Source organism: Lepidochelys kempii, chromosome 10, assembly GCF_965140265.1.
Source record: "Lepidochelys kempii isolate rLepKem1 chromosome 10, rLepKem1.hap2, whole genome shotgun sequence".
In the NCBI taxonomy this organism is placed as follows: domain Eukaryota; kingdom Metazoa; phylum Chordata; order Testudines; family Cheloniidae; genus Lepidochelys; species Lepidochelys kempii.
In genome coordinates, this window is record NC_133265.1 from 56,451,778 (window position 1) to 56,468,482 (window position 16,705).

At 48.3% G+C, this 16,705-nt stretch overlaps 3 protein-coding genes across 5 annotated transcripts in view; 2 read left to right on the forward strand and 1 right to left on the reverse strand.

The window, feature by feature from the left end:
* Positions 1-6,922, reverse strand: part of LARP6 (La ribonucleoprotein 6, translational regulator) — a 14,018-nt gene extending 7,096 nt beyond the window's left edge. The window contains exon 1 of the mRNA XM_073303710.1: positions 6,314-6,922. Within this exon, the coding sequence (XP_073159811.1) occupies positions 6,314-6,894 (581 nt within the window). The 5' untranslated portion in view covers positions 6,895-6,922. The remainder of the gene's footprint in view (positions 1-6,313) is intronic.
* MAPDA (N6-Methyl-AMP deaminase) overlaps positions 1-8,334 on the forward strand; it is a 103,805-nt gene extending 95,471 nt beyond the window's left edge. For both annotated transcript variants that reach the window (XR_012153978.1, XR_012153981.1), the window contains 2 exons: positions 132-6,906; positions 7,716-8,334. The gene's annotated coding sequence lies outside the window, so the exon portion shown is untranslated. The remainder of the gene's footprint in view (positions 1-131; positions 6,907-7,715) is intronic.
* Positions 8,335-12,857: 4,523 nt separating this feature from the next.
* Positions 12,858-16,705, forward strand: part of LRRC49 (leucine rich repeat containing 49) — a 115,505-nt gene continuing 111,657 nt past the window's right edge. The window contains exon 1 of one of the 2 annotated variants that reach the window (XM_073303708.1): positions 12,858-14,300. In XM_073303708.1, the coding sequence (XP_073159809.1) occupies positions 14,223-14,300 (78 nt within the window). In that variant the 5' untranslated portion in view covers positions 12,858-14,222. The remainder of the gene's footprint in view (positions 14,301-16,705) is intronic. The other variant, XM_073303709.1, reaches the window with a different exon arrangement.

Sequence of the window (16,705 nt, forward strand, 5' to 3'; positions counted from 1 at the left end):
ATTAAAAGGTGTTCAGGAATCAATCTTAGAAGGACACGAGGATTTTTTGTGAGAAACAAGCGTCTTAATAGATGTATATTGTCTACAACTTGCATTAAGTGTTTCTCTTTCTTTGGATATCTTTTATAAAGGATTTGACTGTCAAAGCTGCTTGGGCAGACTGAAAAACAACTTATTTAGGTTGTGACTCATCTGGAGATTACTCATACAGGAAACCAAATTCATCTGTGCACTGTGGGCAGAATGTGTCCTCTGGATATCAAAGCTGATAAGATTATCAATATATTAAGCTGTTTGGATACATTCTAACCTTTTGACAAACCTCAATGAAATCTCATTTGAAAGTGACTCTGCACTACAGTAATAAGCTTTGTATGATAAAAGCAAAATCAAAAGCACTGAACTGGGGTTCCACTGCCCTACTCACTGAAGACAACAGGAGTTTGGTATAAATTTAAATGGATTCAGGATTGGGCTCCAAGTAGTGGGAGCAGCACTAATTACCACCTTGCAAGTTGCAAAATTTCCTTTCTAAAGCACTATTTCAGACAGTCATATCATCACAAAACATTTCCAGTCTTAGTCTGTGCCCCAACATTTTTAAATTTGGTCAAAACCAAATAAAGCTGTTTTTGTGAAGGGGAGGGGAAACATCAGAAAAATATTTGTGTAACTTTTTAAAACTACCCATAAGCCAAAATAGCTGAGGATTGAATACTGCAATTTGCCTGGAAATAGACCGCAATGAGGTGTTCGCTGCCTTGACCTAGAGGAAATTGGTTTTCAGCTGCTACATTACAAGAGTCTCAAATTGCAAACTGAAAGTGTTGTAATGATTTGGAGAATGTCTATAGAATTTATGATTCTGGTTGATATTGTGAAGTTGTTCTTAGGAAAACTGCTATATCATGCAATGCTTCAGTCTATGGGTATGTCTATGCTACAGGACCTATACTGGCATAGCTACGTCCCTGTAGCAAAACTGGCATAACCTCATAGCATAGATGCAGCCTACACTGATGGAAGGGGTTTTTCTATCAGTGCAGGAACACAACTTTCTTGAAAAATGGTAGCTACATCAACGGAAGCATGCTTCCATCAGCACAGCTGCAGCTACACCAGGGGCTAGGTTGGCATAAGTTTGTCAGTCAGGGTTTGGAGTTTTCACACCCTCTGACCAGCATAGCTATGTTAACCTAACTTAAGTTTAGAACAGGCCTAAGTGTATCCACCATAGGCCCACAAGGCTTGTTGCATGTCCCTCCCAAACAAGATACAATGGGGGTCATTAGAACTCAGTGGAAACACCTGAATGACAATGGGTTAGCTGAGGCTGGGAGAAACTATTTCTTCTTACACATCTGCAGGGTGCTGGCACTTGGAGAGTGTAAAGTTCCCAAACAAGGCAAAAGCCCGCTCTACACTTAATTTAGATTGACATAGCTACATCACTCTGGGGCAATGAAAAATTCACCCTCCTGTGTACTGTAGTTAAGCTGACCTAACTGCTGTGTAGATACAGCTAAGTCAATGGAAGAATTTGTCCATCAGCCCAGCTAGTGCAGCTCAGGGAGATGGATTACCTAGATCTACAGTGATAGAAACTCAACTTATGTCCATATAGGAAGCCTTTATGCCATGGTCCTACAGTGGGACCACTACAGTGCTGCAATTGTGCTGCTGTAGCATCCATGGCATAAACGTTTAAAAAGAACTCACAGGAACCTTTGGGAAGGAGAAGAGGAGATGGGCATATTTTCATGGGTGGCAGTGATTTAGTTGCAGGGCCAAGCTCAGAGAAAGCAAGCTGACCTAAGATTGCAGGAAAAGTCAAAGTAGAGGCTGCAGCAACAATGGGACACCAGCCCCAGGAAAGCTCCAGAATGGAGAGAAAACAGACACAGGGAAATTAATGTAGGGTTTCTAATTTTGTACAGATCTGTGCATTTCTTCTGCTGTTAAAGAGCAATATTTTTTTTGGAATCTTGTGCAATCTGTGTTGTTACGTCTATCATGTGCCCCCTTTGAAAAGGTAAACTGCAGACCCAGAACACTTACATGGTTGGAGTTCTCAGAGAGGGTGTACCTCTGTATTGTACTATAATTGAGAGTGTGATATTGCAATTAAAGACTATAGAAATCAGCACAAGGAATGGGCTCAGCCATAGCTTATGGATGTCCTGATTTTTGAGTGCTTATCTATACTGTCTTCAATTTCCTTTAGCATATTAGATGGAACTTCATGTCAAACAGCTTTTACACTTGAGTATTCCTTTGTATTTTAAAGGGGTCTTTCTATTCATCCTAGAAATAGAAATACAATATGAAGTTAAAGTCAACTTGAAAATAATTTTAACTTAAAAGTAACTAGATTTCAGGTACTAAACCTGTCTGTGGTCCTTGGCCAACTTTTATTATTATTATTTTTTTTTAAAGTGTTTCACACAAACAGTAAACTGACTTTCTAGTCTATCAAATGAACAAACTAAAAGACAGGGATTTAGAGCAGAGAGCAGTTGCCTTTCAGTTTATAGTAATTTTGAGTGTTGCCATTAACAAAAGTAGATAAAAAATTCAAAGAGAAATATTTTGGTTTGACTGTCTCTTTAAGCCATTCTGTCCCCCATAATCAATTATTAAATCGAAAATTAAATATGTATTTAATAACTATCAAGTTACCATAATTATAAAGCATTGAGGGGAACGAATGTCAATGTACATATTTAAAGTGGTTAATATTTTGCCGTCAGTTAAAAGTGGTCAGAAGCTTTCAATTGTATTACCAAAAAGCACACACAAAATTTGTGTGTTGATTGCTGAGTTATTAAATTAGTTCTATTTAAATTATGTTTTGTTTATGAGAGAGGTATCTTTCTCTACACAAGTTAAATAGCTAAGTGGTAATCCTAGATTATAGCATTTTAATGGGTAGAAGCAAATCTCTAACAAGATTACAAACCAGTGCTCAGAAATAACTAACCAGTAATCTGATTACTGTGTTTCTACTTCTAAAGAAATATCAAGTCTTATAATTCAACATACCATTTCTGATTAGGCATCACTCCTAGTGCAAAAGTTATCCTTCATTCAAATCCAAAGCTTTCTGCTTTTTGCATCTTTCCTGGCATCAAACGAGCCTCAATTCCCCTTTTCACTCCATTCCTCTCTCTTTTGTCATTGCACAGCATACTTCATTAGGGGGGTCAACAACAAAACAACTTTAACTATACTGGTATAGTTAAGCAGTAAAGTTGCACAATCCCTGAACTTGGATATGATTATACCAGTATAAATGCATTCACACTGAGGGGCTGTAGCAGTATAACTATATTGGTTATAATATCCCCCATTCCCTCCTTAACCAAAAGTTATACTGATAAAAGAGTGGTTTAAACCAGGTCTTAGTCAGTTATGAATTTTAAGTTGTCAGAGCTCTTATGGTGTCCCTCTGGCCCACAGCATTTCCTTGCCTGTTTTTGGCACGGTATAGGCCTCCCTGTAAACACCAACTTTTCACCACTGCCATCTTCCCACAGTGTATTTGTCTTTCCACTCACATAGACCCTAAGGTGAACTGAGCGAAGGACTAGTCTGGGTTTCATTGCAAAGCAGAGCCCAACAGTTCCATTAAGATTAAGAAGTCTCACAATTGAACCTGTAACAGGTGCAAATCATTTTAATACTGCTCACTCTATTTGTATATTTTTATTAAACAAGTCTATGTGTATTTACATCATTAACAAGTTGGCATTTTAGCTAAATAATTGATCCCATACTATATATTATTTTATGTGTGTGTGTGTGTATATATATATACACACACACACACTATAATGACAAATACCAAACTGGAAATGGCAACCTACTAACTTGGAGTTATAGCTGCAACATGTAGTCTTCTCTTACACATCAAGTGTAGTAGTGGTGGCATGTAAGGGAATAATGACAACATATTTCTTCCACCCATGATTAATTGGATTAGCCTCTAACTCACACAGGCCTCATCTATACTAGGGGAAATGTTTTTACAATGTGGTAGCTAACACATTGTAAAACCCTAGTGCAGACAAGGCAAGTTTGTAGTCTTACAACCAGCTAAATCAAAGTAAACACTTTTTTTTTAAACACACACACAGCATAAGATATACCCACAGACCTTGCCCACAACCACAACGGCATTGTCTATCCTGAAAAAATTAGTGTTATTGTCTACAAACAAAACTTGTGTTTAACCAGACCAGCTCAGCCCCCTTATGTGCACAGAGTTATACTGGTATGGCTTATTCCTGTAAGGGAACAATAAGCTACATTGGTATGAAGCACTTTTATACTAGTATAACTGTTTCCACACTAGGTGTACTAGTGGAACTATCAATAAAAAAACCTCACATCCTTAACGGAAACAGTTATACTACTTAACCACCATTTAGTCCCAAGTCAGTCATGTTAACTGGTCACAGTTAACTCCATAGACCTCTCTACCATCTATAATAAAATCTGCACAGACGATACTTCCCAAAAGCAGTTTGATGGTCAGTATAGAAAAGTGCATCCTGCACTCTTTACATTATTCCATTCTTTTGAGCAATCCTCAAAAGATCATTATAGCCACAATACAGGAAGATTACTGTGCCTACAAGCAGTTCATCTACCTAACTCTTCATGATTACAGAAGATTTAATGTCAGGACAAGAAACGAGTAGCAGACAGAAGCCCTTCTAATTTCCAAAGGAGAGAGTTTTACTAAGTGCATCCGGTGCTCCACCTGGCAGCAGTGCCCCATTTCATCTGAAGTAAAGCCATTGGACTGAGCTGTTTTGAGGCCTTTGATTCATTTATTTCTAGGGTAACTCCTTGTTGAGAGTGGCCACTGCATCACACTCCAGAAGGAGACTGACACAAACTAATTGTGCTAATGAACAATTCTGGAAATAGCTTCCAATCTCAGCACCACACCATGTAGCTCTAGTGTTTTGAGGCAACATTAAGGACTGGATTGGTTCTAATCCTCCTTTCTCCTCCAACCCTGGGTGAACTCTGCCATGTAAACATCACCCACCCAATCAGATTAACAAAGCCTCCAACTCAGAAGGAAATACCTAATCCATGATTTATATGAGAGGTTTGCTATGTGAGTACTGCAGGAGGGAGAGGATGGAGAGTCATGGCCAGGGGTATTTCACCCTTCTGGTGTCCAATAACTTCCCCAGCAAAGAAATGTATTTGCCCTCTCTATTAACACATTGCTATATATTAGCAAAGGATCATTTGGGTCCACAGTTTCCAAACTTGTGCATGATTCTCCCCCTCCCCCCATTCTTTAAGTCACTGAAGAGCCCCACAACAGAGATTTTGCCAGCCAGCAGGAGGGCAGGCTGCATTTCTAGGATTCAATAAGGGCAGTTAAACTCCAATGAAAGTTGTGGAATCCCCATCACTAGAAGTTTTTACAACAGGTTGGACAAACACCTGTTAAAGATGGTCTGGGTTTACTAGGTCCTGCCTCTGCAGGAGGCTGGATTAACTGACCTCTCCAGGTCCCTCCCAGCCCTACATTGCTCTGATTGACCCAGAGAGCTGGGAAGTGCAATCTGGCCCCTGGCTGCTCCTTCGGAGACGTTTGGCTTTTCCATAGTGGTTTTGCATGGAAATCTCTCCCCCAGGGTTCAGACAAGGTCATCACAGTGGGAGTTAAAGAGCTGAAAGGAGACCCCAGCACCTCTGCGGGGGGACGGGGGAGGTCACCACCTCCTCCAGCCACTGCCCGCGGCTCCTCCCCTACCTCGGGTTTCCAGCGCTAGTAAACCCGACCCGCCAGTCCAGCCCCCTCCCCGTCGAAGTGCCAGATTAGCAGGGGATCCCTCCCTCGCCTCAGCCCCCAGGCAAGCCTCCCGCAGACGGCGCCCTGCCAGACACGTCTCCAGCAATGCGCGTGTCTCTCGGGGGGCGGGGGCAGCCGCTGCCTGATGCGACGTCCATCCCGAGTTACACCAAGTTCCCGATTGGACCAGCGGCTACTCCCGAGCCCTCATTGCATCAGGCGCTGGCCACCCCCTTGCAGCGCCCCGGCCCATCGCGGGGCGAACACCAGTCTCCTACGGCGCTCGGCACCAGGCAGCCCCCGCCCGCGTCTAACACCCCGCGGGGCGGGGCAGCTCCCCCAGCCGCAGGGCCCCGCGGGGCGCAGCGCGGTCGGCGGGAGGGGTCCCCCTAGGTAGGCACTAACTGCCCCCGCTTGTCCGGGGCTCCCCAGCACAGCAGCCGAGCCGGGGGCCGGGCCGGGCGCCGCTCACGTCCCGGGGCCGCGCTGTACCTAGATTTCCCATATCTGCCGGAGTCATCCTCGCTACAGCTGCCCCCGCCCAGCAGGCTCAGACCCGGGGCTCCGCCGTCCTCCTCCTCCTCCGCCGGGATGGCCACTCGGATCCGCACTGGGCCGCTCCCCGGCTCCCCCGCGCCTGCCTCTCCGACCGGGCTCGGAGCGCCACCGGGCCCGTCCTCCAGCGGCTCCGCGCTCCGGCTGACGACCCCGGGCTGCTCCGGATCGGGGCCCTGGGGGCTCCCTGGCGGCAGCTCGGCCATGAGGCTCGGGTGTGAAGGGGGCGTCGGCGGCCGGTGCCAGGGCAGAGCCCGCCAGAGCCGGCGGAGTCTAGCGAGCAGCGATGCAGCTGGGCTGCCTGCAGCCGCCGCCGCCTTCTCCTCCCGCCGCGCCTCTGAGCCAGGCAGCGCCGCGGCGGCGCCCCCAGCTCCAGACCCCTCCTGCTCTTGGGCGGCCGGCCCCCGCCTACCTTCGCGGGGAGCCGGGGGGCCGGGCCAGCGCTCCCCGTCCGCCGCCCTCCCGGGCAGCAGCAGACAGAGGAGGCAGCGGAGCCAGGCGCTGAGCAGCGCGTACATGGCCGCCCCGGGGTAAGCCTAGCGCAGGGGAGGGGGCAGGCTGCGCGCCAGGGCTTTTATACCCGGGGGCCGGTCGGTGTGCCGGGCTGAGCCGCACGCCCTGGGCGAGGCAAAGGGGGCGGAGGGGCACAAACGCCCCATCCCGGGCAGCCGGGTGGGGGCGGGGATAGTTTGCGAGTGGGGCGAGGCCCCTCTCACCCCACCCAAGGAAGGGGGTGGGGGTGTCTCTGGACGTGGGATCCGGGCAGCACCACCACCCTCGGGACAGAATCTCCCTCCTGTAGGCACCCTGTTTCAGGAAGGCGTGGGGTAGACCTCTCCCCATGTCGGCGAAGGACTCCGCTGGGTGAGTTTCCATGAGACAAGGGCTCACTCATTTGTCGGGGCAGGAAAGGGGTTATTGCACTCTTCTAAAGGAGAGTCACAGTTTGCCAGCCTTCTCCTAGTCACAACCTCTGTAATCCTCCTGTATACTCAGGAGGAGGCCTGGGAAAATCCCTTCATCCAAGCTAGTAGGGTGATTGAACCTCTGGATGTCATCAGGACCCTCCAGATATTAGGGGCTTTGTTTTATATACATAACTATAATCCCCTGTGCCCCCCCCCCCAAAGTCCTGATTTTTCACATTTAGCTGGCCTGCCCTATAAGTTAGCAACATTCAGTGGCTTCCAGGCCTGGGAATATGTGATATCCCAAGGTCAGTTTGGGGCTGAGAAGGGTAGACAGAGGGATGGCAAGCTACTCAAACTCAGTCACTGGACATTTCTGTCAAAATTACTATCCGCCAAATAGTTAATGTTATTTTATCTGTTGCCATTAGGTTTCAGAGTTAACAGTTCAATGCGCTGATTGGCATCAGTTCACACCTCTTTCCCCGGTGTTATTTTCAGCTATCTGAAGAAAGTGCTGCATCAGGTCAAAATAGATTATCTTGGCAACCATAAGAGGTAGGAATTAATTTTTTTAAATGTAATTAGAAAGTGATTGGGCCATCAGGGAAGTGCAGCTATAAGGGTTCACGATATTCCAGTTGAACTTCTGATTATCTTCTATCTATTCCTTGATTTGCATTCTTATGTGCTAAATATATTACAACATGCAGTTTATCTTAGTGAACAACTTTGAGACCTTAATGTGATTTTGCATCTAATGACTTCATAAAGAAATCACTGCATGCAATGCACAGCTTCCAAAGTATAATGTGACTGTCATACAAAGAAGTTTATGGTAACTATGAACAGCTTAAAGGAACTCAAGTAGCATTGTCTTTTCCTAGTATTTGAATATATTGAAAATGTCTGTTGTTTTAAATTGTTTACATTCCATCTTGAGTCTCATCTTCTGGAAAATTAAAATGGTTTATTCAATAGCTGCTGAGGTTGTAAATGTTTGAGAAATGGCCTGAAGATAACAAACATGAATAAACAGAAATGATTGCATACATTTTATTGTTTTATACTATAGGATCATAGATGTGCCTGGTGCTTTACAGAGAGACTATAGACATGGTACCTGCTCTGACCAGCTTAACTTTAACATGGGAGTTGCTCCATTGACTGTGTCTTGCCCATCTGTAAAATGTATTTCCCTGGTGGTATGCGGGAAAATACCCTAAAGAATGAGATGCACTCTAATACTGCAATGATGCAGGGTCATACACATACCATAGATAACACAATGTTCCTGTGAGGCAAGGGGGTGGTATTCCCATTTTATATCACCTGAACTCTCATTTATCAAACCTTTAAAAACGATTATATTGATAATCCAATGTACTACACTCGAGGACTTCACTAAACTCACTCATATCAATGGCACTTTTTCATCATAACTATTTTACTTCAAAGGCAAAAATAACAATACCTCATAGCTTATGTTCAAATAAATCTGTTAGTCTCTAAAGTGCCACAAGTACTCCTTTTCTTCATACTTACATAGTATCTTTCATCCAGAGTGCTTCAGAAATACTAAGTCAGTGTATAGGAGCAATCACTTCCTGCCCACTGAAATACATGGTTATAATCGTGTACCAAATACAACAGCATTTAGGAGAGAAACAAAGTTACCAACATTTTGCCAGCTAGGTGATAGGTGCTTTAGAATTCTCTGAAAGATGGAATTTGAACAGTACAACATCAGTCCGAAGTCTGGCTGTCGGTCAGAAAGTAGGGGGAGAACAAAATGTCTATGATTTCCCCCTGAAACACTGTGTGGATTTTTTTAAGTAAAACTTTTGCCATTGTATTTCCATGAATCAGGTGGCCAGCCTTCTCAGTCTAGGAGAAATTGGCTGGAGACTAGCATATGACCACTTTAGTAATCAGCCAGATAACTTCCAGATTTGGGTCTCTTTTATTGCTTTGCATTGTGGGATTAAGTGACTAGGCAAGAGTAAAATTAGGTTAGGTAGACAGTCTCAGAGGTTCTGGGTAGAGCTGAGCACTTTTCCATTTCTAATCCCTATGGCAGTGTTTCTCAACCTATGGCTCATGTGACATCCTCAGGGCCATACAGTATTCCTGAGGGAATTCTGCACCAAAAAAAAATTAAAAATTATGCGCACAATATTTTAAAATTCTGCAAATTGCATTTGTTAATAAATAAATGTGGTTCCAGCATGGCAGTGGGGAGCACAGGCCACTGGCTGCATTGAGGAGGAAGATCATCCTGAAGCCCCTACTTCCCCTAGTACAGGGACTCAGCAGTGAGGCTGCACCTCACCCTGACACAGTGCAAGGGCTGGGCCTGCCCCAGAAACACCCAGGGGCCCTACCCCTCTGTGGGTGGGCAGGCTCAGCCCAGCAGGAGCCAAGTGTGGAGGGGCTTAGTGTGTGGGGGGAGATCCAGGTGTGGGGTGAGAGGTTTCTGTGTGGGGCAATCTGAGTGTGGACGTCTCAGTGGGAGATCTGGATGTACAGGGGTTCGTTGGGTGGTTCCAGGTACAGGGGCAATGGGACTCTGCAGGGGATCCAGGTGGGTGTAGGGGCTCAGCAGGGGGGGAGTCTGGGTGCTGGGAGAGTGGGGCTTGATGGGGAGGGGTCCAGGTGCAACTGGTTAGGGCTCAGTGGCATGGGGGTCTGGGTGTGGGAGCTCATCCAGGGGGGGCCAATTGTAAGGGGGTAGGGCTTGTCAGGGTAAGGGTTTGATGGTCCTGCTTAATGGGGGAGCCCAGCTGCTGCTGAGGGGATGCCACATGCCTGACTTCTGCTTCCCCCCGTGATTCCCCTTTTCTTTCCCATCTCATCCCCCTCTCCCACTGCCCCATCCCTCTCCCCTCCCTCCCACATTCCCCTCCCCCTGTCCTATTCCATCCCCTTCCTTCCCACTGCCTCTTCCCCCCACCCCCTAGCCCACTTCCCTCATTTCCCTGCTCTTCCTTATCCAGCCTCACCGTTGGCACTCACTGTCGCACAGAAAACAGGAAGGCTCCCAGCACATAGAAGGGGAGCATAACTGGCACTCGGACCAGGAGGCGGCATTCAGCTGCATAGTCCACACACAGTCTACTTCGGTGGGGCAGCTTTGCACTTGCAGAAATGAGAGGAAGAGGAGTGGTACATAACCCAGTGTGCCCCCCATGTCTCGCCTCTGTTTGCGGGGAGGAATCCTCCCCAAAAAACTGTGCCCGCCGTCGTGCCCCCCGCCCCCCAAGCCGTGTGGCTTCCCTTTGCTTCCCTGCTGTTTTCTGCAGAGAAGCACAGGATTTCAGGCCCGGGAGGAGGGAGGGGGTGTGGGTCCTGCGGGCATGCAGTCTTGCAGAATTCCCCCAGGAATAAGGTAGTACAGTGTACATATATTGTGAGGATGCGGGCCACATAACGCATAAACAGCTGCATATGCAGCCCATAATGTAAAGAGGTTGAGAACCACTGTCCTAGGGGTTCATGTTACCCTTTGAAAAAGTCCTTCAATTTCAGGTTCAAATGAACCCAGTATTTCCAAGTGAAACTCACGCTGTCTTTGCATCAGCTCATGCAGAAATAAAATTTCATATGGTTTTGCCACAAAAGCATCAGTTGACTCAGATTTTAAAAATATCCATACTTAGCTTTTTGCTGAGTCTCATCTGAGTTCATAATGTAACCCCGTAAAGCCCAGGTAAGTTTATCAGTGTTTCCTGCTTAGCTGCAAACACTTAACATTAGTTGTGAAGGCTGAACAAAAACTCTCTTGTAATTTCAAGAGTGGCTATAGAGTGAACGTGCAGGGTTTTAACTTTGACTGTTTTAATCTTCAAGTGGACAACACCAGAAGTAATCTGTGAGTGGATGTTTGCCTTCGGCACAGTGTCCCTTAGCTGTAACAGAACAGATTTAAGACATTCCTGATGTTCCTGGTATTAAGAATTGAGGGCTTAGTTCAGGGATGGGCAAACTTTTTGGCCCGAGGGCCACATTGGGGTTGCAAAACGGTATGGAGGGCCGGTAGGGAAGGCTGTGCCTCTGCAAAAAGCCTGGCCCCCACCCCCATTCGCCCCCTCCCTCTTCCCTCCCCCTGACTGCCCCTTCAGAACTCCTGACTCTTCCAACCCCCCTGCTCCTTGTCCCCTGACCGCTCACTCCTGGGACCCCTACCCCTAACCGCCCCCCCAGGATCCCACCCCCTATCCAACCCCCCCTGTTCCCTGTCCCCTGACTGCCCTGACCCCTATCCACACCCCCACGCCCTGACAGGCTCCCCGGGACCTCCTACCCATCCAACCCCCCCACTCCTTATTCCCTGACCACCCCCTCCTGAGATCTCCGTCCCTAACTGCCCCCCCAGGACCCCACCTCCATCCAACCCCCCTGTTTCCTGTCCCCACCATCCCAGGACCCCCCGCCAGGGACCCCACCCCCTATCCAACCCCCCTGCTCCCTGTCTCCTGACCACCCCTCCGAACCTCCGCTGCATCCAACCGCCCCCTGACTGCCCCCCGGGACCTCCTGCCCTTTGTCCAACCCTCCCGCCCCGTTACCATGCTGGCAGCAGGACAGGCTTATTGGAAAGCCTGGGAGGTGGGCAGGCACAAGCCGCACTGCTCGCTTGGCGGCATGGCTGTTGGGGAAGGGCCGGGGACTAGGCTCCCTGGCCGGAAGCTCAAGGGCCGGGCAGGATGGTCCCGCGGGCCAGATGTGGCCCACGGGCTGTAGTTTGCCCACCTCTGGCTTAGTTGTTTGCACTTGATCTGTGAGCATCAGGGAACCTCAACACACTGTTGGGCCCTGCTCACATAGTAGGAAGATCAGCAGGCTCCAGGATTTGTCCATAGCGAGGGAGTGGGTTGGAATTATTTCCATCCTAACTGCAAACTGTCTGAAAAGATAATGTGGCCTCAGGCTGTTTTAGCTTTCCTATGAGCCTCTCTTTCCTATTGAATCCCTCCTGTAAGGGCAATTTCTTGTGGCAGCCTGAGGCCCTTAAGGGTCATACTGTAATAGGGTCATACTGCTAAAGAGCTGGGGAGAGCAGCAAGAAGCCCCAGAGTATAGAGAGGAACAGAGTCCTCCAGGTGGACAACTTTACTGCCTATACAGCACACTAACCCTCAAAGGAATGAGGTTATCACCTCTGAAATGATATCAGATCCTGCTGGCCTGAGAAACCAATGAAACTTGGGTGAATTAAGGTAGCACAGAAATAACATATTCGTGGAAACTTACATGGAAAGATTTTTACAGAACTTTAACTCTGTAGTCCTGTGGGTCTGATTTTAGTGGAATAATTTATGGTAAACACTGCAATCAAACATTACTATACATTCAGAATATGCCCTTCAAAAGGGTTTGGACTCTTCTAACCCTTCACTTAGATAATACAAAAACTATTTTTATGTTTTTATATAATACAATTTTATTTTCTAGGTTAAATCTTAGTTTGTTTCCTACTGAATTTCACCATCCTTAAAAACCATGAATTAGGAGAAATGTATGAGAACTCTACACATAATTTTGAAAGATGATTCATTTATAGTGGTGACTAATCTAGATAATATGAATTTAGTGAGTAAAAGGATAATTCCATACAAGCTAAAAATATTAGTTTTGTTTAAGTGTTTAACAAAGTTGAAGTAAAAAGATAACAGGATTTCAGCATGTAATTGATTAAAACTAAATTATTGTACACTGACTACAGGCTTTTGTTACAGGCTAAAGTTTTCAAAAGTCTCTAAGTAACTTAAACACTAAGTCTCATTTTCAAAAGTGACTTAGCAGTTTGGATCCAACAAACAAACCCCTACCTCAACTAGACACTTCACTACACATGCTTTTCCCCCAGAGAGTATGAGAGAACAACCACCACATGACATGTTAGTCATGTTGCTTAATGTACTACTGGAAGATGCTCAGATACTAATATGTGCAGGTGACATTAGAATCTATGTCCAACAGAGCTGAAATAAGTTTTGAAAGCTAGACAGGCATTTTAAAATATTTTAGCATCAGTCTGTGCAATAGTCCTTGAACTCCACTGAGACATGAAAAGCTCCAATCCTTATAGAAGTGATGACATTGGTCATGCATACCATTACTATGTGAACTTTTTTACTTTTGGGGAATAAGATGTAAGAAGTGGGGATTGGAGTAGAAATAGTTATTTCTAGCAATACATCTATTGGCTAAACTGTATGGAACCTGTGTCAGAGTAGCAGCCGTGTTAGTCTGTATTCGCAAACAGAAAAGGAGTACTTGTGGCACCTTAGAGACTAACCAATTCATTTGAGCATGAGCTTTCGTGAGCTACAGCTCACTTCATTTAACGGAAATCAAATTGAACAGTCCCTGCCTAAAGAAACAAAGCTCCTTAAGAAGCGAAGAGGGTGAGCGGCTCCTGGTACCATGAGTACATGCCTCCCCAGGCAGCCCAGGGCTATGGGACACCTTCACAGCCAGCCGTGCCGCTTCACTGGTTAAAAAACCCCGTTTCACAATATTGCTTGGCCCTGGCGGAGCAGCAAGGGCCAGGGGACGACGAATGAAAAGGAAGAGCCGGGGCGACGGAGGGGGCCGCTGAGAGTGACGCGAAATGAACAAGGCCTTGGCACCAGGGGAGGGCAGCACAGACAGCAGAGCCCGCAACTGGGCGCTCAGCACCGCGGCCAGCGCCCCCCTCCCCGCTGACCCTGCCCCTCCAGGGCCCGTTCGCTTCGCTCCGGCTGCGGCTGGGTATCCCCGGGCCGGCCCTGCCCTGGCGGCGCGGGGGTGGGGGGAAGCCAGAGCGCGAAAAAACTGGACCGGAAGTGGTGGTTGCTAAGGCAACTCGGGAGAGGTTTCCGCCGGCCAAAGCAAAAGGAGGCGGTGGCTGCGCGGCGTGGTCGCCGGGTGGCCGCGCGGGGAGACTCGTTTCCATGGTGCCCAGCAAGTTCCGGCCCGGCGGCGGCGGCGGCGGCGGCAGGGCCGGGCCCAGCACTGTAGGTGCCGCGAGGGTGAGGGGAGAGGATTAGTAGCAGCGGCCGCCGCGGGAGGGGAGGGCGTGGGCCCGGGCCCCGCCAGTGGCAGGTGCGGGGCTTGTGAGCTGGATGCCTCGGATCTTGGCTGCCCCAGGGAGCCTTGTGCCCTTTCCGCGCCTGCCGGGCTCCCTGGTCCCCGCCCCACATATCCTGGCCGTCTGCCGCCCAGTGCACGGGCAGTGTCCCGGCACCCTGGGGCTATCACCCCTCGTAGAGGCCATGGCTCCATCCCCCCTTCTCTCAGCCTGCGGGTGCGGTCCGCAGGATCCCCCCACCCGTGCCCTGGCTTGCTGCCCCTACGAGGCCGTGCCCAGCCCCGCCCCACCTGCCAGGAGGCGACGATTCTCCCCCGCCCCGTCTCACGCCGAGGCTGCTCTCCTCGCTCTGCTCCTGCACCCGTGGAAACGCAGGATGGGCAAGCTGCTCCCTTTTGCTAAACGCGAGCCAAAAATTCATCTTTGTCAGGACTTCGAATGTGTAAATTACTGTGTTAATGCTCAGTGTTGTTGTCTGGATTATTTTTTCTTTTGCATCTCATACCCTTAGAGATGGGGAATTGCGCAGGTGGGCAGGTAGTCACAGCAGCTGTTTGGTTGCCCTTGGATGCTGCTTGCTTGTACCATCGTACATGTGTTTCAGGGAACACCTCAACACCATGACAGCTTAAAATTTGCCAGGCTGTACAGTACACTAGCAGTGATTATGATCAGGAGAATGGAGTATATTTACATGTACACCTCTACCCCTATATAACGCAGTTCTCAGGTGCCAAAAATCTTACCGCATTATAGGTGAAACCGCGTTATATAGAACTTGCTTTGGCCGCGAGACTCATTTCCATTATTAATAGTCATTTCCTGCCCCCTGACTCACCCCTCAGAACCCCCGACCCATCCAACCCCCACCCCCTGCTCCCTGTCCCCTGACTGCCCTGATCCGTATCCACACCCCCGCTCTCTGACAGACCCCCTGGGACTCCCACGCCCTATGCAACGTCCCCATCCCCTGACCGCCGCCCCCAGAACCTCCGAACCATTCAAACCCCTCTGTCCCCTGACCGCCGCCCAAAATCTTCTGCCCCTTATCCAACCCCTCGGCCCCAACCCGGCAGCGTGTTGGAGCCAGACACGCTGATCCGCTGGAGCAAGCAACCCCACCCCCCAGAGCACTGCTTTACCACATTATACCCAAATTCGTATTATATCATGCCGTGTTATATCAGGGTAGAGATGTATGTATGTTTCATACTGTGCCCCCTAGGTGTGTGAACTGCTTTGTACATTTCTACTAAACAGTTGTGATTATTTATTTAGAAGTGTTTTGAAAGATTAGCTTTAAGCTTTGTAATGTAAATAATAAACATTTTAAAAACCTGATATTTGTCCCTTAAAAAGGTCTAAGAGGGATATTTTTCCATTTAAAAATGTAACTACCTCTGAGGGGGAGAAAAAAAAGAGTGGTTATTTCAAGCTGGTTTTTGTATGTGTGCTTTAATGACTAAGACTATGTCTACATTACACACCACTTTCAGTGGGGTATAGGGTATGTGTAGCTATGTACCTCAGTGAAAAGCCAGCTGCATCCATACTGCAGGTGTATAGCTACATGTCTCAGTGTGAAAAGCTCTAACAGGTGAGTAAGAAGACCTCCCCCTGCCAGAGTCTTTCCCTGCTGTGCAGGGAGGTTCCAGCAGCTCTATTGTCAGAGTCTTTCCCTACACTAGGGAAATGCTCCAGCAGCTGGGAGGCAGGGGGACACTACATGACTAAAAATAGCATTCTAGATGGGAAGACACAGCTTGGGTGAGTAGAGAGCACTGTAGGGTATGTACTCATATACATAGTCACGCCCTTCCATGTGTCTTTACTTCACTGTTTACACTGCTGTTTAAACTTCTGCTGGGGGGCTATTTGAGTATGTACTCTACATCAGGGATGGGCAAACTTTTTGGCCCGAGGGCCACATCTGTGTATGGAAATTGTATGGCGAGCCATGAATGTTCACGAAATTGGGGTTGGGTTGCAGGAGGGGATGGGGGGTGCGGGTTCTGGGGTGGGGCTGGGATGAGGGGTTTGGGGTGCAGGAGAGTGCTCTGGGCTGGGATCGAGGGGTTTGGAGGGTGGGAGGTGGATCAGGGCAGGGGATTGGGGTGCAGGAGGAGGTCAGGGGTGCAGTCTCCAGGCGGCGCTTACCTCAAGTAGCTCCCGGAAGCAGCAGCATCCTACTGCGTCCAGCTCCTACACGGAGATGTGGCCAGGTGGCTCTGCGCGAGCTGCCTCCCCCGCAGCTCCCATTAGCCACGGTTCCCGGCCAATGGGAGCTGCAGGGGCAGTGCTTAGGGCGGGGAGAGCATGTGGATCCCCTTGGCTGTCCCTATACAT